At 52.1% G+C, this 23,152-nt stretch overlaps 1 protein-coding gene across 2 annotated transcripts in view; it reads left to right on the forward strand.

Annotated features, from left to right (window-relative positions):
• Kazn (kazrin, periplakin interacting protein) overlaps positions 1-23,152 on the forward strand; it is a 986,632-nt gene that overhangs the window by 952,177 nt on the left and 11,303 nt on the right. For both annotated transcript variants that reach the window (XM_085690314.2, XM_048426636.3), the window contains 3 exons: positions 15,758-15,963; positions 16,825-16,943; positions 22,145-22,376. In XM_085690314.2, coding sequence (XP_085546440.1) covers positions 15,758-15,963; positions 16,825-16,943; positions 22,145-22,376 — 557 coding nt within the window. The remainder of the gene's footprint in view (positions 1-15,757; positions 15,964-16,824; positions 16,944-22,144; positions 22,377-23,152) is intronic.

The raw sequence follows: 23,152 nt of genomic DNA on the forward strand, positions 1-23,152 counted from the left end.
CAGTACTCAACCTTCAGGGCTCCTCGGTAGCCCTTCTGCATGCTCTCTCACACATACTACCAGGCTACCACCAGTGTAACCAATAATATCTAACCTTCATCAGCCTTTGTCACGGGCCGGGCTCCATGTTGTGTGCTTTCCATGGATTAACTCAGTTAACCCCATGGCCTGTTTCACCGATGAGGGATCTGAGGTTAGGTAACATCCATGTGGCGGGGGGCACTGTAGGTGTGCACTGTCACACCTGATTTGTGCAGTGCTGGGGATAGAACCCTGGCTTCGAGCCTGGGGAGTCCGACTGTACCCCAGCATCTGGGGCTGGGAAGGGCCTGCAGTCTGGGGGGGCCTTCCTGCTCAGGAGGATCTGGCTTGAAGACCCTACCCCAACCCCCAACATGCCGAGTGGCCTCTGATCAAGCCTGGTACTACTTTGTTGTTAGAGTATCGTGTTCGGACCTGAGAAGCAGCTCTACTCCAGCAGGGGGAGGCATATGGCACCCCAACCCTAGCAGGTGAACCAGCAAGCTGCCACAGCCCTGACACTCAGTGACACTGACCTGCTGCTGTTGGCCCTGGGAACCCCGGCGAGGGCTGACTGGACTGTGGATTCTTGACCTTTGGGGATGGGAGTGGGGTGGGCAGTGCAGTACTGGAGATTGAAACTAGATGCTCATGTGTGTTAGGTGTGTGCTGTGCCACCAAGTTTCATTGCTCAGGACTCTGTGCTTTTTTACGTGTAGACAGGGACTCAGTAAGTTACCTAGATTGGTCTTACACTTGAGCTCTGCTTGCCTCATACTCTGGTAGCTGCTATTCCAAGCATGCTCCATCAGGCCTGGCTTTCAAACAATATGGTTTTTGAACACCCCTAACTTATATTTTAACAGAAGAGACTTCACAAAGCCCCCCATTATGGCAAATGACTCTTAAGTTCTTTCAGCTTGGACCCCCCACTAGGTGAGGTCTCTCTGTCCTGTTTTCCAGTGGATAAAAACGTGGTCAGGGATGGCTACATAAGATGGCAATGTGAACTGGTTCCTTATGAGCGTTTAAAGTAACCCCAGTGGTGGATGGTGGTGTATACCTTTAACCCCTGCACTCAGGAGGCAGAAGCAGACAGATCTCTGAGTTTGGGGCCAGCCTGATCTACAGAGTGAGTTCCAGGACAGCCAGGGTTACACAGAAAAAGTCCCAAAAGCTGGAGGGAAAAAAAAGTGAAGAAAATAATATTTGTATGGTAGACATTTTTTGGATGTCAAAGACACAGCACACTCCACAGCAGGTTGAGGGTTCTGCCTCTGTGATGGCAGCTAGGGTGTGGTGACGGCCTCAGCCAGCCATGTCCTCCGCAGCTTTGCACAGCATCTGAGAGAACAAAGTCCCCAGAGAATGAGTGTTTGAGAAGCAGGGCCAGGGCTCTGGGATGTTTCTCAGGTGTCTAATACAGTGCCTGCCTAGCCTGGGTTCCTTAGTAGTGCCTGGGAGATGGAGGCAAGCGGAGCAAAAGATCAGGGCCATCCTTGGCTACAGAAGAGTTGAGGCAAACCTGGGCTACACTAGACCCTGTCTAATGAAACACACAAGGTGGGATGAGGGCGGAGACATCAGAACAATCTCTGTTTTTGTACGTAGTTGCTTTCTAAATGCATCCCATTGAGGTAGGCTGATGTCACTGGTAATAGGCTGATGTCACTGGAGGTAGGCAAGCTGATGTCACTGGAGGTAGGTAGGCTGATGTCACTGGAGGTAGGCAAGCTGATGTCACTGGAGGTAGGTAGGCTGATGTCACTGGAGGTAGGCAAGCTGATGTCACTGGAGGTAGGTAGGCTGATGTCACTGGAGGTAGGCAAGCTGATGTCACTGGAGGTAGGTAGGCAGATGTCACTGGAAGTAGGCTGATGTCACTGGAGGTAGGTAGGCTGATGTCACTGGAAGTAGGCTGATGTCACTGGAGGTAGGTAGGCTGATGTCACTGGAGGTAGGTAGACTGATGTCACTGGAGGTAGGTAGGCTGATGTCACTGGAGGTAGGCAGGCTGATGTCACTGGAGGTAGGCAAGCTGATGTTACTGGAGGTAGGTAGGCTGATGTCACTGGAGGTGGGTAGGCAGATGTCACTAGGAAGCAGCACTTGAGGACCCCAGGACTAGGGAGTCAAATTGTATTCCATGCCCCAGCTTAGATGAACAGTGTATCTTTGGGAAGTGAGGACTCTTGCAGGGCCCAGTAGGCCCCAGGCCACATCTATGCCTTCACTCCCAGTTCTGCCTTAACTCCTGACTTCAAGTGTTTAGCCCATGGCCCTCGGGAAGCTTGTCTGTAAAGTGGATGTAACCACCTCCACCTTCTCATGAGTTCAGAGGTAAAAATTCAAGGTATTTAAAGACCATGATTTGTGCCCCCATAACCTGTAACATGTGGGTTTAAGTTCAGTGGGAAGTAAGAAAGGGGGCTCAGCATGGGCTAGGACCAGGGTACCTGTGCCCTATAACCATGAATCTACCATCTGAAACAACTAACCAAAAGTTGAGTCCTGGGGTGAAGGCAGGGTGTGGGGTTGTGAGAACTCGAATCCCTCCAGCTGCCAACCCCAAGTGCAAGTTCATCTCCAGGGTTATGCTGAAGAAACATCCACCCAGCTCCTCTGTTCTGCAATAGGGAGGCTTAGGCCTTGGCCATGGAGGCCACCAGCCCCACCCAGCAGCATCCAGCCTCTCCAGCATCCAGAGAGACTGCTTGCAGCCACCACGCGGAGAAGCCCTACCCAAGGCTGTGTCCTAGAAACAGAGACTCAGGTTTGCCAAGGATGTGACTTTTGTCAAGAGACTTGCCAGTAGCCAGGGCTAGCCTGGTCTACCAGCTCACTCTCTCTTGTTCACTATTAGTTCTTTCCACTCTCTCCCCCCCCCCCCCCCGGAACTCTCCAAGAGAAATACAGATGAACTAACCGAGACACAGAGGTGACATTCTTGCCTCGAGTCACAGTTAGGAAGAGGCAAAACCTTATCCGGCTGCCAAGAGTCCACTCTTGGCATTGCTGTGTGTTTTCAAGTGAACCCCTGACCCTAAGGTCCCCACCAGGGCCAGCCAATAGATAGAAAGCCTTGGAAAACTCCAGCAAGTTTCAGCAGGAGGGTAAGACTAAGCCCTGAGTATGTCACCTCTATGTTATCAGTTTCTCCATTCAAAGACAGTGAGTCCAAAGTGGGAAGTTTGCAAATTGTGTTCCAGGGACGCCCCAGGGTTTCTCAGAAATCTATTCGAGGACTCAGGCTGGGCTGTAAACCATCAGTCAGAACCAGTGGCTGTGTCACACACCGGCCTTCCGTATAGGTGTCCCATGACAGAATAAGTGACAGAAACAGAACAGTTAAAAGTTTGGGGTACACGGGTAGACCAGCAGTTGGTTCCAGGGTGCCATCTCACACCTGTTGAAGTGGAAGGCCTGGGGGTCGGGACCCCGTGATTTCGGGCCCATACCAAACATGCTCTCCAGCATGGACTCAGTGAAGGCTAGCTATCGGGCAGAGGCTGAGGAGGCGACAGCCTGCCTGTGTGACATCCTGCACAACCTGACATCGTCACCACAGGGAAGCAAGCAGGACCCCGGGTTACTCCAGACAGAACTCTGCTGAGAGCCTTGAGGGGCCCTGCTGAGCAGAGCCAGCCAGCTGGCACGTGTGTCTGCCACCTGCAGCCGGCCTCAGAAGCCTGCAACGGAGGCAGTCCCCCATGTCACTAGAAGAGTTCAGCCACGGATGGGAGGCGGGGGTGTGAGACCTGAGTTAATCCCAAGTTCTAAGCTTGCCGTCCACTGTGACCGAACCCTCCTCTGTGGGCCATCAGCATTCGCTCTGAGCATCAGGTAGTCCTGTAGCCTTGGCCCAGAGATGTGGTGCCACACGGGCACCAACCTTCAAACACTAAACACCAAGCAACGGTTTGGTGGGAGGGTTTGGGGGAGCCGTGAATCTACTGCAGAGGAGCCAGCAGGTGTCTGCCCACACTCTGCCTCTGGCAGCTGAGGAGGCTGGACCCTCCTCGGTCCAGATGCCCATCACCCCTAGCCCAGTTCGATCTCGGACTCTGTGATAATGAACAAGTCGGTTTCCCTCTCCAGGCCTTAGATTTTTTTTAAAGGCATGGCAGGCAGAAGTTACCCATCTGTAGCCATCATCTCAGAAGTCCCTGGACTGCTGCATAAGGCTTTGCCTGCAGCCTGCTCTGGGTCGTCACCCCCCCCCCCCCCGACCCAGGTCCACACTGTATTTCAATCCCAAGTTCTGGCTTCCTGAACCTTTACATAAGAAGTCGTTTGAGTGAAGGCTCTGTGGCATTAAGACAGTGCATAAGCTGGCCTGGGTACCCCCGTGTGTTCCTCAGGACCTGCTGTCTGTTTCCAGGATAGGAAGAGAGTGAAGGCCCTACAGTGGACCACCGTCCATAGCCCCAGCTTATCCACTCAGACCTTCTCCCCACCAGCCACAAATGGTATATACCCCAGGAAATATGGGGCTGGAGCTAATGGCTGCTGAAAGCCTGCGTACCCGTGAAACTGTGAACGTGAATCCTAAATGAACCCCAGCAAAATTGTGTTAAGCAACCCTGCTCCCAGCTCCCAGCCCTTTCACCATTTATGGCTGTTTTTCCTGGGCAGCTGAGGGGAGACAGAGTTCGGGGTGCTGCTTCGGGGTCTGAACTCCATCCCTGCTCTCATTACCTCGCCATTTTCAACAAGCTAGTCAACTTGTTGGGCCTCCGCTTCCTCGGCTGCACGGTGGGGAGAATAACATACAATGTTCAAGCTTCTGCAGGGATGGCAGCCACACAGCAGGTTAAAGGTCAGACGGCGATGACCTTGGTTCAGTAGGTCACCAGCTGTCAGGTAGGCAGGGTGTCCCCTTACACAGGTGAGGGTTGGGTAAATACAACTGTTCCAGCTACTCAGCCAGCCAAGGCATAGGAGGCAAGAGTACCAGGGCTGAGGGGCTCTCAGTGGCCTCTGTCCACTCCTCCTATAACAAATGGGGGGGGGGCACTTAACTGTAGCCAAAGAGAGTGTTCATGTCTAACCCAGGGCTGGGATCTAGGGCACACACACGTCTGTGACTTCAGCACCTGGGCAGGCGAAACGGGGCTGGAGATGTATTACCACTGGCCGCATGCCTGCTTGGCGTGAATGAAGTCCTCTGTTCCATCCTCATTGCTCCCCAAGACTGAATGAGGTGGCACACACCTGTAATCCCAGCACTCAGGTGGGAGAGGCAAGGTGAAGAGTTCAAGGTCATCCTACATAGTACGCAGTAAGTTTGAGACCAGCCTGGGTTGTATGGGACCCTGTCTCTTAAAAACAAACTAACAAACAAAAAAAACCTGATGTGCCAGCTTAGGCAGCTCTACATTCTGAGCCATGCCTACAGGGACAAAAAGGTCCCCAACAGTTAACTAAATGGCTTGGATCGGGGATGCGACCTTATGCTTCTGTTTACTGTCCAGCTACAAGTGGGGGGGGGTGAATTTGTTATACAGGGCTCAGGAGGTGGTTCTCTTGCCCTCTAGTGCCTTCTGGCACGCTGTGGAAGTTCTGGGCTGCCTAATTGCTGTCTCTGCGATGGGATAGACATGTTGGATTCATGTTCAAGTTGGCCCCATTCCTGGACAGGGCCAGCATCCTTCCTTGATAAGAAGCTTGTATTTCTGGAGGTGGCTTGGATTATAGGACACCTTAAAGGCCAGGGAAGGAAGAAGGCAACCTATGACAGAGGACACTGCAGGGGTCAGAGCCACAAAGATAGGGAAGACACAAGACAAAGGGACATGAGGGCTAGCTAGGACAGTGGTTCTCAATATGTGGGTTTCTATTCCCTTAGGGAAACAGACCTTCCATAGAAGGCACCTGAGACCATCGGAAAACACAGATATTTACATTATGATTCATAACAGTAGCAAAATTACAGTGTTGAAGTGGCAATGAAAATAACTTTATGGTTGGGGTTACCACAACATGAGGTATTAAAGGGTCACAGCATTAGGAGGGTTGAGAACCGCTGCCCTGGGACATGGAGAGATGAGTGGGCGCATTGCAGCAAGTATGTGAGTCAATCCCAGCTTCCTTTCATCCTTCCCTGTGTGTGCAAGAAACACACATCTAATGACAGCCAGGCTAGCAGAACGGACAAGTTCCCTCCTGCTGCAGAAAGGGTTGCGACAAGTTCACCTCGGGAGCCAGTGCTGTGTGACTCTCAGCCAGGCAGCCAGAGTCTCTGGGAGGTGGAGATGGGAATGTGGCACAACTGAAACAATACATGGAGGAAGAACCTAAGGTCACAGCAGCTCCCTGGGCTGCAGGAGGCCCAGGGAAAGCAAGTCTGGGCTGGCAACTAAGGCTGGGCTCCGCCATGGCCGGGGTCCTCTACACAGTGGGATCCTCTGAGCCCTCCTGTCTCCACATTAGTGCGGCGGCCTTCAGGAGCTCGGAGTCAACCTCTTGGGAAGAAGCATTGGATTGTGGGACTTGGTGAAACGGGCTCATGTCTGTGTCTTCAGGACAGCTCTGATAGGCTATACCGCAAAATACACTGGAGGGTGGCAAGGACTCATGCCCGCCTCTGTGAGCTGGCCCCACACCAGCGCTGTACTGCATACACCTCTGCTGCACATCGTCTCTGCTTCTGACTCCGAGGCCTGCGGAGGTCCCGCGGACAGGCAGGTCAGCATCATTGAGTGTATCTGGCCTGTGTAAAAGAAGAGGCCTTAACCACCCTGGCAAGCCTGGGGAGGATGGTGGCCAGATGTTTCCAGAGCTCCTGACCTTGAAGGAGGGCACAGATGCAGCATAGGACCCCAGTACTTCAACACTAAAAATTAGTCTGAAAAACTCTGAGCTCCAGTCAGGGAAAGGGATTCATGGCTCCAGCCCACACCCAGCCCCACAGCTTGGCTACCTCTAGGCCGGGTGGTTTCTGTGCCCTGTTTCCTGGGTCCAGGTTCCCTGCTGTTGGCAGAGCCTTGGGGCCACAGGTGCCCAGTTCTGTTCAGCCAGGGACACTCCTGCACTTTTCTAGTGGGCAGTCATGTTCCTTTTTAACCCTCAGCAATGTGGGTGTCAGGCCACTGGGGTGGAGGGGACAAAAGTCCTCCCTCAGAACCCCCTCAGGCCATTATCTTCCCGAGACTTCCTGAGACTGGGAGCCACCTTCCTGTAGCCAAGGCATGTAGTCACTCTTCAACTTGTCCAGAGTCCAGGGAACTCAGAGACAAAGTAGGGGCTTCACCTTCAGTGAAGTTGCCAATGGGCCTGGCAAAGTGGCCTCCATACCGTCCCAGAGGCACCAGGGGGATGTGCGCCCACCGTCATGGATAGCTGTTGTAACACAGGGCTCTGAACAGAGTGGCACCATGGGGGCTAAAGGAAAACCCTGCCTCTGGGCAGAGAGATAAGTGAGGAAACCGTGGTATGACTTTGAGTGCCTACTGTCCCAGGCGTGTGTTAGGCGCTTCAAAGTCATATGAAAAGTGTCTCTGAGTACTGCCTATGTGCCAGTCTCGGGGCTGGGGGTCAAAGTCTTAGGGCTGGGGGCCAAGGTTGTAGATGCAATGTTTTGTTGGACTTTTTGTTTGTTTGTTTGTTTTTTGATTTTTCAAGACAGGGTTTCTCTGTGCAACCGCCCTAGCTGTCCTGGAACTAGTTCTGTAGACCAGGCTGGCCTTGACTCACAGGCTGGCCTCAAACTCACAGAGATCTGCCTGCCTCTGCCTCCTGAGTGCTGAGATTAAAGGCGTGAACCACCACTGCCCAGCCTGTTTTTTGAGTCAGGATTTCTTTGTATAGCTCTGGCTGTCCTGGAACTCTCTCTATAGACCAGGCTGGCCTTGAATTCACAGAGATCTGCCTGCCTCTGCCTCCCCAGTGCTGGGATTAAAGGCCCGTGCCACCGCTGCCCGGTAATATCAGGCACCTTCATTAAGGTCTTCCACTCTAAAGCTGACTTCACTAACGTCCTCGACTTGAATATTGTTGTCTCAGCTTTGAATATGGGGAAACTGAGACTCAGAGAGGCAACATAGCAGCCCAAGACAACAGAATAAGTTAGGGGTGAGACTTGGGGTACAACACACTATGGCACCCCACTCCTTTTCAGACAAACATGGTTGGAGTTAGAACAGGAATTTTCAGCTCATTCATTATTACCAAGCTTCTGTTGGAAGAAGCAGCGGGGTGGGATGCGGGGAGTGGGGCGGGGGGACAGAGACAGGACAGTGAAGGACAGGGAAGGTCTCTGCAAGACAGGTAGAAGCTTCCTGGCCTCCTTTGCCCCCAGGCTGTGCCTCCAGGTGACTGTATTTGTGGATTCTAAAAGGGCTTCAGCCAACCGAGGCAGGGAGTGCACCGTGGCAACAGCTGCAGCACATCGGGGACCCTATAGAACCAGTATGGGTCAGGCCAAAACAGACAGTCCTCTTTCCTTGGTGCCTTCCTGTAATGTCCAGGTTGTAAGAGCTGTGCTGCCCCAACCCTGTCAAAACTTTCAACACTGGGGAGGAAAAGAAGTAGCCACTGCTCAGCTGTAGGCTTACAAGCCTGCCCTTGTCCTGGTGACATAAACAAGCAATAGACCCTAACTCTGGTCTACAGAGCTCTGGATGGCGTTCGTGACATTTGAGGGAGGTGGGGCGAGGTCAAAGCAGTGCAACAGTTTACATGAAATGACAAAATGATCCCAGAGGAGTCAGATACTGTCACACACACCCAGGATCCCCAGCACTTGGGTGTTGTAGGATCAGGGGTTCAAGGCCAGCCTCAGCTTCCTAGAAAGCTCATTCCAGGGATGAACTTTTCTCAAAACTGGACAGCAAACAAGATCATCCTAGCAAAGGAAATGCCCCCAAGTGCCTCACCCTGGGCTCTGAATTAGCTCAGCAGTGGCTCCTCTGTCTCAGTGGGCACATGGGCTATTGCAGTGACAATGGGCTAATAGGAGATGGCTAACCTAAGCCCAGAGTCACGAGTTGTCTGGAGGATGGGAGAGCAGCTATGAGGGAAGGGCGTCAGGGAGGAGCAGAAACATGACTTTTAAGTAGGGGTCCAGAGCCTCCTATGACCCTCGTTCCCTCTCACCACACCTTTGCTTCCCACAGCTGGGCAGAGTCAGCCTCACACACCTTTGGGTCTCTGTCCAGGCTCAAAGATCCTCACTTCTCACGGGATTCAACTCTCATCCCTATCTACGTTGGAGCAGGGTCACCTTGGAAACATGTCAGCAAAGAGGCGCGGATATGGGAATCTCAGGACAAGGGATGAGGGTGGACCAAAGGCAGTAGGGAAAGAAACCTGTGCAACAGATTAGATCATAGGAGAACTTCCCAGATGGAGAGCTATTAGGCTGCCCAGCAAGATGCCAAGGAAGAGGAAGTTTTTGATAACTGGTGATTTGTTTTTTAGAGGTACTGTGTAAAACTGGAAATCATTGCAAAGCACAGAACAGGACAGAGGTTTGCCAAATCCAGAGAGATAATTCCCTGACCCCTTGGAAAATTCCTGTGCTGTAGTGGAGGGGCCAAGAGGAGGAGATCCTCCGAGGCCAGAGACAGGCAGCGAGCGCAAGCCAGGCTCACGCTGGTGGCCGCAGTCAAAGCAAAATAAAGTGTAGTTCAGGGAAAAGTGCAAGGCAGTAATGGCGAGTCAAAGAGGCGCTTTTGAGCTATGCCACTCCCTGTGGGGCCTAGTGGTGTAACCGAGGGACACGGACACGCTGGGGGCCTGGGATTTAGCTTGTTAGCCCCAGACCTCCAGAGAGCCTGCCTGGCCTTGAGCGGCGCTGTGGAGCTGTGGATTGGTGGTGGATCCTGGCCACCTCGCTGCCTGCCCAAGGTCCTGCTGTAGCCCCAGCAGCTGTGGTCACCACCTATGCTTCTGTGCTCACTGGGACCCACACTGTCCCTGCACCTGGGAGCTGGGATTCCTAGGAGCCACGGTTGAGTGTCCTCAATGCTCTGCAGACCACACAGTAACCATCATGGATCACAACAAAGCCACTTTCACGTCCTAGAGCAGGGTTTAAAAATAGAAACTCAGCTTTGGCTGTGAAATGCTGGTGGGGGCTTCTTTGTCAAGCACCAAGGACAGGGGCTTTGACCTGAGCCTAGCTGACTGGATAGATCCGGCTAATCTGAGATCTGAGGCCCAGGGCCAGCACAGGTTACTCTCTGGGTGTGCGTATCCTTCTTGCTGGTACCCTGCCGGTAAGAGTTCAGTGCGTTGCTCAGTCTTCCCAGTGCACAGGACAGCCCTAGGGCAAAGAATGATTGGGGCCTCAGTGTCAATCAGTTTCAGGTGGACAGACTTTGCACGGGCAGAGGAAAGGACAAAGAATAACATCAGTAGAGAAGGACGGGCCAGCTGCAGGCTATGGCCTGGGAGAGTGGAGGTGGCTGGTGGGAAACCAAGCTGCTCCTCCTCCTCCCTTCCTGGGCCCTTCTCTTAGCCCTCCAGGCAGATGGCTTTGAGAGCATCCCACCTCACCCCACCCCCCACCCCCAGTGCCATGCTATTGGCATGAAGGGAGAGTGCTTATACCCCCAAAACAGGCAAGGAGGTGCTTTCGAAAGCTGCCACGCTTTCGAGAACCATGAGAGTCAGCTGTTAAACATTTGCTTTGGTCTACCACCTTGCTAGGTAACAGAGACACTCAGGGGTCCACCAGGCCTGGCTCCTTCTCCTGTGGAAAGGTAGGCTACAGGGAAATATGGATGCTGGCCTAATGATTTCACAGATTACATTAATCTAGGGTGAGAGGTGCAGTGTAAGAAAATGTCCTGAGTAAGAGCTTGTGTGTGTGTTGTGATGCTGGTGGTAGGGGACACTAGAGACCAGGGGAGGGTTCCTCAACAGCAACAGCATGTAAACAGAGCCCTAAAAGATTGGAAAGGGGATCGCCATCCTTGGGCCCAGGGAACAGTAGGATCAACAATTTGAGAGCATAAATAAATCTTTCCCAAGATTGTCAACGGTTCTTGTTAGGGTAGGGGCATCATCTTCTTGGGCTAGGACAGCAGCCAACTGACCTCTCCCTCTGCAGTCAGAGATCATGATAACAAGGTCTTTATCTCAAACCCTCTGTGTGTGTGTGTGTATTTGTGTGTGTGTGTCTATGTCTGTCTATGTCTGTGTCTCTGTGTGCCTGTGTCTGTCTGTGTGTGTCTATGTGTGTCTCTGTGTCTGTGTGTCTTCCTCCCTGTCTGCTTGTCTCCCATTCTCACTCATGGCAGGGTTTCTGGCTCTCTAACTCAACAGGCAGAGCCAGCAGCAATTCCCCAGCCTCAGAGCAGGCTGCTTTTGCCTGAGGACCATCCCAACTCTTACAGTTTCTATAGCCCTACCTGGTGCTCTCTAATAACAACCACATGTGCTGAGCCTCACCATGAATTGGTCCAGGTCATAAAAAGTATGGAGATGGGAGCAAGGGGTGTCATTTATCTGGTAGCATGCTTCTCGGCACAAGGCCCTGAGTTTGATCTCCTGCACTGCATAAACCAAGTGAGGTGGTACATGCTTATCATCCGAGCACTGGGCAAGTAGAAGCTGGAGGATCTGAGGTTCAAGGTCATCCTTAGCTATATGGTGAGTTTGAGGCCAGCCTTGGCTACATGAGATGATATCTCAGAAAAATCAAGTAGACTGACCAGAGACATCATTTCCACGGCAAGATAGATAAATAGCCCCACACCAGCAGCATCTGCAGACCAAACTAGGACAGAGTGGGCAGTTCATTACTGACACCCAAGATTGTTCTCTGACCTCCATGTGTGCATCATGGCAGGTGTCTGCCCGCCCCAGACAGAGAGAGAGGGGAGGGAGATGATAGATAGATAGACAGACAGACAGATAGATAGAGATAGATGATGGATGGATATATGGAAGATGATAGACAGATTGCTAGATGGATAGATAGAGGATAGATTAATAGATTGATAGATGGATAGTTGATAGATGATAGAGAGATTGATAGATTGATAGGTGATAGATAGATAATTGATAGATGATGGATAGATGATACATACATACATAGCTGATAAATAGATGATAGAAAATTTTCATCTAGCCTTATTGTAATGAGATACAGAGCAGACCATGAAGAGCCTTCAAAGCAGCCTACAGAAGCCAACATGGAGAAGCCAACATGCCCTGACTTCTACCAAACAAGAGGATGAGAGATTAAAGGAACCATGGATCCAGTGTAGCAATGAAGTATGGGAAACCTCTCACTCTGCACCCCTGGGAGTTAGATGAAAGCTTTCTTCAGATAAACAAAAGTTTTGAGAGCTTCCCACTCTCCTCCCACATACTTTGAATCAAAGGAGATTTTCTTCCTTCTCCTCCTCTTCTTTCCTCCTCCCCATTCTCATCTCACCCCTTCCCCTCCTCCTCCTCCTCCTCCTCTTCCAAGACAAGGTTTCTCTGTGTAACAGCCCTGGTTGTCCTGGAACTCACTTTTAGACCAAGATGACCACAAACCCACAGAGCTCCACCTGCCTCGGCCTGGAGTCCTGGGATTACAGCTGTGCACCCCACCTGGTCCAGAGGAGACTTTCAATCACCTTCTTGGCTAGTCAGAAAATAGAATCCCGGAATCTGTCTCTGAGATAACAAGAAGTGATAAACAAAAAACAAAACAAAACAAAACAAAGCAAAAAAAAGGAGTCATGATCACAGTATCCCATGACTGAGGTCTTCGGGATTAAAGGTAGGCTGTAGCACTGTAGAGGCCAGGGTTGCTAGGAACCCCTGGTGTCCCTTCTGACTACCTGAGATGGGACATTTGGAAACAATGGGTGAGCTGTAGGTCTTGGTCAGCTGACCCTGCACAGTAGGTGTGAGAGGGACACTAAAGCAATGGATGTGCCACTGGAGCATGCCACCAAATCACCGGGACGTCCACAGAAGCTAGGCTACCCCTGAGTCTCTGCTCCAGGAGCCAAATCACCGGGACGTCAACGGAAGCTAGGCCACCCCTGAGTCTCTGCTCCAGGAGCCATGAGGTCCTAAAACCTTTACCTCTAGCCTGTTACTGGGCGATGTTGACGTTGATGTCTCAGGGACCACACTCTGAGAACAATTACATGCAAACTAAAGACCTAGAGGGCGAAGTTCCCAACCCACCAGGGAGGGAAGAACAGAGTGAGGCAGTGAAGAGCAAAACCCCTATGTTGACCTTCAACCTCCAGGCCAGACCATCCTCCCAAGCACTTCATGCATTGGACTAGACATGATTATTTGGGGCTTTGTGGGCCTGATGACTCTGCCACCGACACCCACGTCCTCAGTGTGGTCAAAATCAGATGGGGAGGTGAGGAACTGAAGGGCGTGGCTATGGTCTGACAAAAGGAATATTAGATCAGGACTTTGTCTTCTTCCCCTGGCTGGGGATGGAACCAAGGGCCTCGAGCATTCAAGGTGAAGGCTACTGGTGAGCCATGCACATGCTTTTCAGAAAAGCAGGCAAGGGGTTGGATGTAACCCTGTGCCAATCCCTGTGTTTGGCACCTATGGTGGCCTTCATGGGGCCTGAGGCCTCCTGGGAAGCCTCTGTAGCAAGGCTGGGATCAGTGTATTGTCAGTATTCTTAGCATCTTGTAAGGTGTGTGCGTGTGTGTGTGTGTGTGTGTGTGAGAGAGAGAGAGAGAGAGAGAGAGAGAGAGAGAGAGAGGTGTGTGCACGCATGTTGATGGTGGTAACAAATCCCCGATTCTCATCCCAGTCCTCTGACTCCAACCCTTTGGTTGAGCAGCTAGGCTGTAAACGTGACTTATTTCTACTCTCAGAACTGAGAAGAAGGGGAAATAAACCCCGAACTGATGGAAGCCCAGGCATGGAAACTGATGTATCAGGCCTGCATTCGGGGAATAACAGCTTAGTTGATGCTTTATGACCCTAAAGACACCCCCTCCTGCCACATTCTCCACTTTATTGTTCAGATTTGGGGTAGAAAGCAGGAGGGGGAGCTGGCTGCCTACCTAAACTGGAGTGTGTGAGTTGATAGTGGGTGCCTATATGGCCCCTTGGGCTCCCCTACCTTGTGCTCCATACACAGCTCCACCCATGCACATGCTGCACGCACACACAGACGCACATGCACACATGCACATACATGCACACTCATGCAGTTATTAACAATGTCATTGATCATCCACGGATAAAGATTTTTAACATTTACTCATGTTGTACTGTGTGTACATCAATGTATGCATCTTGAACTCCTGATCTTCCCGCACTGGGCTTACAGGAGTACACCACCATGTGCAGTTCAAAATCACACATCTCACATATTTCTGCATGTGTATATTCATACATGTTCATGCCTGAGTCTGCAGGTACACACTTCACATTCAGGTGCACACGCACGTATTTGTGCATGTGTATGCAGGCATGGGTACAGGTGTGCGTTCCTGTGTGTGCATGCAAGGATGGAGACCATGGACCAAGTTCAGCTCTCCTGCCCCAGGCACCATCCACCTGTGTTTTTCGAGCCTCTTGCTGGACTATGCCCTCCTCGTAGCCAGGCTGTCCGGCCAGGGAGCCCTAGGGATCCACCTGTCAGCACTTCCCACAGCCCTGGGATTGCATGAATGGATCGCCATCCCTTCTTTCCACATAATTATAATTAGTGCGTGTATGTGTGGGAGACGCATGTGCACGGCGTGTGTGTAGAGACAGAGACCGAGGATTACTGTGGAGTCAGTTGTCACCTTCCGCTTTTACATGGGTTGAAGTCAGGTCACCATGCTTATAGAGCGAGCACCGTCAGCCACTGGGCCATCCTGCCGGGGCCATCTACCTTTCCTTTTTACGTGGGTCCAGGGAATCCAACTCAAGTCTTCATGCTTACAACACAAGCACCATACCAACCTGTTTGGGGGTTCATTTCCTTCTGTGTATGAGGCTACTCCACGGACAGGTTTCCATGTGTTAACGGATGCAACTGGGTCCCATCTATCTCAAGAAAACAAGTCACCTGTTTGCCCAAAGTGCTCCTTGCCACTCTGCATCTACAATAGTGTAAAACTGGGAACAACCTCCGCTCCACCACCTCCCTGAGCCTGTGCAGAGTAAAACAAGCCATGGATGTCCTTCCGACACTGTCCAAAGATTGCAGTGGAATTCTCCACTGAGAAGGGACAATGTCCCACACGCTGTCTGGCCAAAGCATCAAGCAGGACAGAACTATGCATGCGGGGCTGCGAGCAGGGGCGTTTGTGTCTCCCGGAGACTATTTAACTAACTACTAGCAGCTGCTGTCTAGGGCCGGCATTGGAAGATTTGCATTTCTGCATTAGGTTTGTTTCTCTCTGGAATATCACGTTTCTTCCTCTTTGGGAAGAACAGAGAAGACTTTGTAATGGGGGTTGGGTGGCCAACCAGAGCCACTTTGACTGATTGATCGATTTGACAATTTCATACATCTATTGATCATATTCATCCCCACCCCTTCCCATTCAACTCTCCCTGGGTCCCCCCCCCACACACACACTACACATATCTCCCTTCCAACTTTCTTTCTCCTTCCTCTTCTTTAATGATCTCTGAGAGCTATCAGATTTTCTTGTGTGTGCATGGATGTAAGGCCATCCCCTGGGGCATGGGCAAACACTACCAAGAGAGTCACTTTGGTTTTGCGCCTTGGAGTCCCCTCTCCCCACCCTCACCCAGAATGTGGCTCCCCACACACACACAGCGAGGTTCTGTGTCCTGTGTGTTGCAGACTCCGACAGCCAGTGCAGTCCCACACGGCACAGCCTCAGCCTGTCCGAGGGCGAGGAGCAGATGGACCGGCTGCAGCACGTGGAGCTGGTGAGGACCACGCCCATGTCCCACTGGAAGGCTGGCACAGTGCAGGCCTGGCTGGAGGTGGTGATGGCCATGCCTATGTACGTCAAGGCCTGTGCAGAGAATGTCAAGAGTGGGAAGGTAGGCAGCTCGGGCCCCTGGGGGATGCCCCGTACCTTCCCGTGTGTGCCCTCCCCTCCCAGAAGTCGACTGTGTCCTCTGAGGACAAGAGGAGGTATAGTCTAGATGTGGACCAACTTATTGCATGTCCAGGTCACCAATAAACCAGTCTCCTTAGCAAGGAACAACAGCCCCTTGGAGTCATGCTACTTGGTCCTTAAAACGGGACTAACTTCAGCTGGTACCCAACCTCTCCTTAGCTGGCAGAGAGGAACAGGGCTGGACTGGGGAGTTCTTTAGCCTAGATGGTGGCCTCACCCATCTTGGTCCAAACAGGATCCCACCCAAACAACAGAGAAATAACAGTAGCTGAGCCCAGGACCTCTGGAGCCCAGTAGGGGTGATGCAAAGACACAGCCATGCATCAGAGAGAGCTGAAGCAGAATGGTACAAGGTGATATGGCTCCCACAGTTCCTAGAAACAGGTTTTATTATTTTTAATTTTTTAATTTTTTTTGAAATACAGTTTCTCTGTGTAGCCTTGGCTGTCCTGGAACTCACTCTGTAGACCAGGCTGGCCTTGAACTCAGAGATCCACCTGCCTCTGCCTCTGGAGTGCTGGATTAAAGGCATGTGCCACTACTCACTAGAGACAGGCTTTGTTGGGAGTTATCAACCACCACAGGCTGCAGAGGTGTCCTGGTGCCCTGTCTAGGGAGATGGGCTGGGAGGGGGATGCAGATGAGGAGCCCCATTCCCTCAGACCCTTCTGTACTGACCCCAGCAACAGAGACGGGGTCTGGGGCTCCAGGGGCCAAGGCCAGGCCCTTCCTACCCCTTGCCCCATCTCTTGCCTCTGGGCACTAAGTCTACCTCCTGCAGGTGCTTCTCAGCCTGAGCGATGAGGACCTGGAGCTGGGCCTGGGTGTGTGCAGCTCCTTGCACAGGCGCAAGCTCCGCCTGGCCATCGAGGACTACCGTGACGCTGAGGCTGGCCGCAGGTGAGCCACAGAAGCCTGGAAAGTAAGGACTTTCTGTCCTGAGCCTCGCTGTCACCAGGGCAACCAGGTTTCAGGATACTGAGTGTAGCAGAGATGGTCCAGGTGTGCCCTGCCACCATAGAAAAAATGAGCACACAGAGGGAGGCACACATGCCTAGAACATGGGTGCCTACCTTCACCCCAGAGCAGGGGTCAAGAGAGTGAGTGGCTCCCAGCACTCTTCTGCCCACCTCAGCTGGTGGTGACCAGGCCACACACAGCTAACACGTCTGCTTTACTCAAAACTCAGGTCTATTCATCCCAGAGTGAAGGAATGAAGCGGGAGGGTAGATAGTAGACACAGAGGAGACAGAGGAGACAAAGGTCCTAGAGAGTCTCAGGACCTTTAGGAAGTCTTTTACAGGAGCAGAACCAACAGGTCCAGGCCTCTCTTAGCAGGTGCACCTGACGGTGGCTGGCAGCCGTTCCCTCCAGATTGTCCTTACTGGAGCACACTTCCCCCCAATACCACCCCCTCCCAGCCCCACGCCTTTCCCACTCCTCTCTTGACCTCCTGGGGTTCCATCTTTTGAGCAACTCCTGTGGAAAGGGAAGCCTCCTCCCCCAACACCCAGTCCTTGGTGCTCGGAGTGGGAAGAGGCCAGTTTTGTAAACCTGCCGCGGTCTGTTTTGCATAATTATCTCCTTCGCTGGTTTCCCGTCGTTTCTGTACAGTTAATTAATCAAACCTGATGGTGTGTGCTACTATCTGCAGAAGCTGCTTTGTGGATTAACAGAGAGAGAGAGAGAGAGAGAGAGAGAGAGAGAGAGAGAGAGAGAGAACTGAGGGGTGAAGAAGGCCAGTTCTGAAGCAGAGAAACACAACCTTATGTGGCAGGAGAGGGGCCCTGGTGCCAGGCCGAGGTGGCAAGGGTTACAGACAGGGGTTCAAAAACTGGCAGCTTGGAGCCAGCAGCAGCAGAGGGGTCAGGCTAGGACAAAGGGCTGATGAGGTGGCTCCAGGAGGCACCCTTCAACCCTGCTGGACTTTCATCCAGAGGGCTCCAGAAGCACCCTCTCAGCCACCTCCTGACCCCTTCTAGCCTCTGGACCCCAAAGGCCTCAAGTATCTTCCATCCTGACCTCTGGAACTAGTAACCCCCTCCTGCTCACACCACACCCTACATCCTGGAGGTGTCCTGCATGCTGCCCGTGTTCCTCAAGAATGTGGGGCTGCCGGCTTCAGCTTTCAGAAGTGCAGGGAGTCCCCACCACTGTCTAAGTATCCACCACTGTTTCCAAAGCATGACTGTCCCTATCAGCTTGGGTTGCTAAAACAAAATGCTACCAACTGGGTAGCATAAACAACGGACATCTATTTCTCCCGGCTCTGAAAGCTACAAGTCTAAGGCAGCAAGGTGCCAGGATGGCTAGGCTTCAGCAGGGGCACCCCTCCTGGTTACACACTGCAGCCTTCTTACAGGATCATTGCACAGAGAGGGGGATAATCACTTCCCATCAGGGACGTCAGGTAACCCTAACGTCTCCCGTGGACTCACTTCAGACACCATCATATATGCGGATGGAGGGGATAAACACTGGTCCATGGCTGGAGTTGAGCCTGAAATCCACCAGGAGCTCAAAAAGGTGTGGTTCAGAAGCACGATCACGTGTGCAGGGGAGAGTTGAAGCAGGATGATCCTAAGGGACATAGGGGTTCCCACATTAGAAAGCCCAAGTCCTATGAAGAAAGACCAACTGTGAAATCACCATGTGAGGTCACTTTGCCTTCTCTGGGACTAAGTTAACCAAAAGTTCAGGGTTGGAGCCTTTTAGGAATCCAGTAGAGGCTTCGATGCCTTCTCCAGATGAACTGTCGTAGACTGCATAACTTTGCATCGTGAGCCCTTTGACTTGGTCATAGAACTTCCAAAAGGCCGTGGACTCTGGGGTCGGAGTCCCAAGGTGGGTTGTCTCAAACTCTTCCAACTATGATAATGGACATGGGTGCCCTGGACCCAGCAACCCCCTTGCCAAACCTTCACCTGTCTCTTTATGAACACAATTCCTCTCACCCATTCCACCCATGCCTCAGACAGAATCATCCCCATCTTAGAGATGAAGAATTGAGTGCAGATAAGCAATATGAAAAAAGTCGTACCCCGTCAGAGCTGGCTCTAACGGCATTGTCTTTCCATGCTCCCATGGTGACAGTGTTAGAAACGGTGTCATCTACTGTTGCCTATGCATCTGGGCTTAGGGATTTCCGTTCTCCAACTCCTTTGGTCCCCACCGCTCCATGCGGTGAGTGTGGCTATCTCTATTTTGACAGAGGATACTGAGTCCTGGAGTTGCAAGGTCCCAGACCCAGAACAGCCTCCCTATGTTTCTATTGAAGCATGATCCAGATGTCTCTATATGACACGCCTGTCCTCAGACCTCGGGGTCTGGCCTCGCTCCACCTGAGGAAGAGGTACTGACAACTGTTGACAACATAGTGATTGGATTCCTTTGGAAGCCAGACTTGAGTTCCTATGTCAGCTCGGAGTCGCATCTGGGCAAGTTTCAGTGCAGTGGCATTTTGGAGGTCAGACGCATTCTTTGGGAGCCTGTAGAGGGACAGTGCTGGTTACAAATGAGCCACTGCTGAGGAAGTCAGGCCAGGTGTACCTCCTGGCCACCGCTCCCCTCCCCCAACAGTGTGGCACTGTTGGCTTCAGAAGGATGGGGGGCATTCTCCCCTTAGTCCCATGAGCGAGCATCCAATTCAGAGCCATGATGGCCGAGAGGGCTGGGGCTGGACAAGGGCCCTCTGGGACAAGGTAGGCCATCCCTGGAGGGTGAAAGGACTATGTACTGGAACCCTCATCCCAGAAGAAAGATTACCTTGGGCTGGAATGTTCTGGCTTAGAAGCCTCATCAGGGCAGAGTGGAGCCCAAAGCCTCCCCCAGCCTTGTATGAGACACACCACCCAGCATTCACTCCACTGGGTGGGCTGGGTGAACTGACCTGGTCCTTGCCAGGACAATCTAGTGATGGAGTTGGCCTACAAACTGTAGTCAACCCCAGTTGGCAAGAGAAAAGACCCTGGCCCGGGCGGGGTGGGGGGACGACTCCTGAAAGGTGTCTGGGAGTCTCTAGGAGATAATAAAGAGGAAACAGTGGGCAGCGGGTCCTGTCGTGGGACAACAGCCAAGCAGTTCCAGGAGGTTGGGGCAGAGGGAGGGAGAGGGTGCCAGGACTCGTGCCGACATTCTGCCAGTATAGTGGATTCCATTTGTATTTTAGTAAATAAAGCTTGCCTGAGGATCAGAAAAGTAAGACAGCCACACTGGCCAGCCTTACAGACCAGGCAGCACTTTAATCCCAGTAGCCACACTAGTTTGCCATAGATATCAGGCGGTAGTGGTGCATGCCCTTAATCCCAGAACTAGAGAAGATTATAAAACGGGAGGAGACAACTCTTAGTCTCCATCTCATTCTGAGATTGCTGGAGGCAGGATCGCCATTTTCAGACTGAGGTCGAGGTGGCTGATTGCTTTGCTTTTCTGGTCTTTAGGTCGAACCCCAATATCTTTCTCTGAGTTTTTACTAATCGTGCAACATGCCTTCAGTGCATGTCTGCCAATCAGCCCCACACCCATTCAGAACGGAGAGAAGCGTCACAGCCCACAGCATTCACCGGCTTCTTTATGAACACAATTCCACTCGCCCATTCTGTTCAGGCCTCAGACATAATTGTCCCCATGTTCACAACTGTCAGTGAACATGGCCCTGGTCCTGACTGCCACTCCTGTACCCTAAATTAAGGGTGAGGAATAATAAACCAGTGGATAAATCCCTTTGTACTTAAATGCAACGTGCATTGAGTGCTTTGAGGATGATAAGCAGAGAGGCAGGACTGAAGGAGGGGATAAACTGAGATGGAGAAATGGCCCCGGAGGGAAGGAGGAGGGAACCCTGTCAGCACCTTGAGTGCCGGCCCAGAAAATACTCAGCAGGTGTTGGGACGAAGCATCTAAAATAGGAATGGAATGGGCCATGTCAGGTATCTCCAACTGCACCAAAGGGAAGAACAGCATCCCTTTGCAAGCCAATTGTGTTCCCTTGTACTGAGTGCTCCCACCTAGACAATGTTGTGCTCCCACTAGCCAGCTCTAGGTCATTTTTCAGGGTCCCTCTGCAGCTGCGTTGCCAGGACCTCATTCCTTCTGTGAGGCTGCCACCGTGTGGCAGTCAGAAGAATGACATCTAGGAACCACCTTAGCGAGGTGTATTCCCCGCCTATCAGCACAAAGTCTTTTTGCAGAAGGCACAACCAGTACCACCATTCCAGGCGGACACCCTCTGGCCTCCAAGGACTAAATCTCGCACAGGCACACCCACACGTACACATAAGAATAGTGAATAAATATTTTAAAGCCTGTTTTTACATACATACAATGTGCACACTTCCGAGGTTCTGTCCTGCACAAACATCTGAGGTGTGGCAGTGAGGTAGCGAGAGCAGCCTGGAAGACAGGGCAACTTGGATTTCTCTGACTCAGAGATGAGCCAATGAGGGAAGGGCTTAGCCACAGCCCTGTCTTGGGACAGGAGACCTGGAACACTATGCGTGGATCCGTGAAGACTTCTCATCCTCCTCCAGCCAGGAAGAGGGACCAGAGGGTAGAGTCAGGTGGGCAGGGGAGGGGGATGGTCAGGCTGTGGCTTTGAGGAGTCCTGCAGAGCCCTAGGGGAATAGGGTGGGTCACGGTGGTGGGGGGGTCCCCCAGAGGTACACTTCTCCTGACTCTGCCCCTTCAGTTTTAGTCTGGGTGTGGTCCAAGGATATTCATTTTTGTCTCTGCGATCCTCAGCTGTTCTTCAGTTCTGTCTGCCTATCTGCCTTGCTCTCTCCCTCCCTACCTACCTCTGCCTGAGTCTCTGTGTGTGTGTGTCTGTCTGTCTGTCTGTCTCTGCCTGTCTTAGTTGCTCGCTCTCTCTCTCTCTCTCTCTCTCTCTCTCTCTCTCTCTCTCTCTCCCCTCTCTCCCTCTCCATATCTCTGATCATCCCATTCTTTTCTTCCCCATCCTTTTCACAATTGGTTTCTAGCTTTCCTGTCTATTCCCTGCCCTGTCTTTTGTCCTCTCTTCCCAGCTCTGATCCCACTGCCTCTGACACTTTCCCCATTCCCACTTCTCTCTCTCTGTCTCTCTCTCTCTGGCTGTATCTCCTCAGCCTGTCCAAAGCAGCCGACCTGGACCATCACTGGGTGGCCAAGGCCTGGCTGAACGACATCGGCCTATCCCAGTATTCCCAGGCCTTCCAGAACCACCTGGTCGATGGGAGGATGCTGAATTCCCTGATGAAGCGGGACCTGGAGAAGCACCTGAACGTCTCCAAGAAGTTCCACCAAGTCAGCATCCTGCTGGGGATTGAGCTGCTGTACCAAGTGAACTTCAGCAGGGAGGTGAGGACTATAAAGGGCAGGGCAGGGGCAAGACTATCCCACAACCCTTCTCCACATCCAATCCCTGTCCAACCATTCACCCACCCACCCACTGGTCCATCCATCCCTTCGCTTATTTATCTCTCAATCTATCCAACCAATCATCCACTCATCTATCCACCCACCCACACATCCATGCACCCATCCGTTTACCCATCCAACCCTTCACCCACCTGCTCACCTATTGCCCAGCTACTCCCATCTACCGACCTACCCACTGTGCATCCATCCAACACTTCACCCACCCACCCATATACTTACCCACAGTCAATCTACTCCCCATCTACCCACCCACCCATAAACACATCTATCTATTCATATGTCTACCCATTCATTCATTTGCCCATTCCTTCGTCCAACCATCTCTTCCTCTCTCCTCATTCTAGCAACTCCTTACTTGAGTAGACGAGAGCCTATGGCCAGTTCAGGGGGCCTAGGGAACCCTCAATCTCAGAGAATCCATTGCTCATCAGGGAGACCCACTCAAGTCCACGGTGACAGCACTGGGGAGGACAGACGGGGCTCTCGGAAAGCTCTGAGAAACACCTTGGGGATCGAGGAGAGTCCCTGAGGTCGTGGAGATAAACAAGAGCTGTTGCAGAGATCACATCTGACAATTAAGGAAGAAAATGCAGCCGAGAGGACCATGGTGCCCAAACCCCAGAGTTCAGCTCTGCTGCTGCAGCAAAACAGAATGAGAATAGGAAGGAAATGGGCTTCTGGTGGGGGGTGGCAGC

The sequence above is a fragment of the Myodes glareolus genome, chromosome 6, assembly GCF_982192425.1.
Source record: "Myodes glareolus chromosome 6, mMyoGla1.1, whole genome shotgun sequence".
Classification (NCBI taxonomy): domain Eukaryota; kingdom Metazoa; phylum Chordata; class Mammalia; order Rodentia; family Cricetidae; genus Myodes; species Myodes glareolus.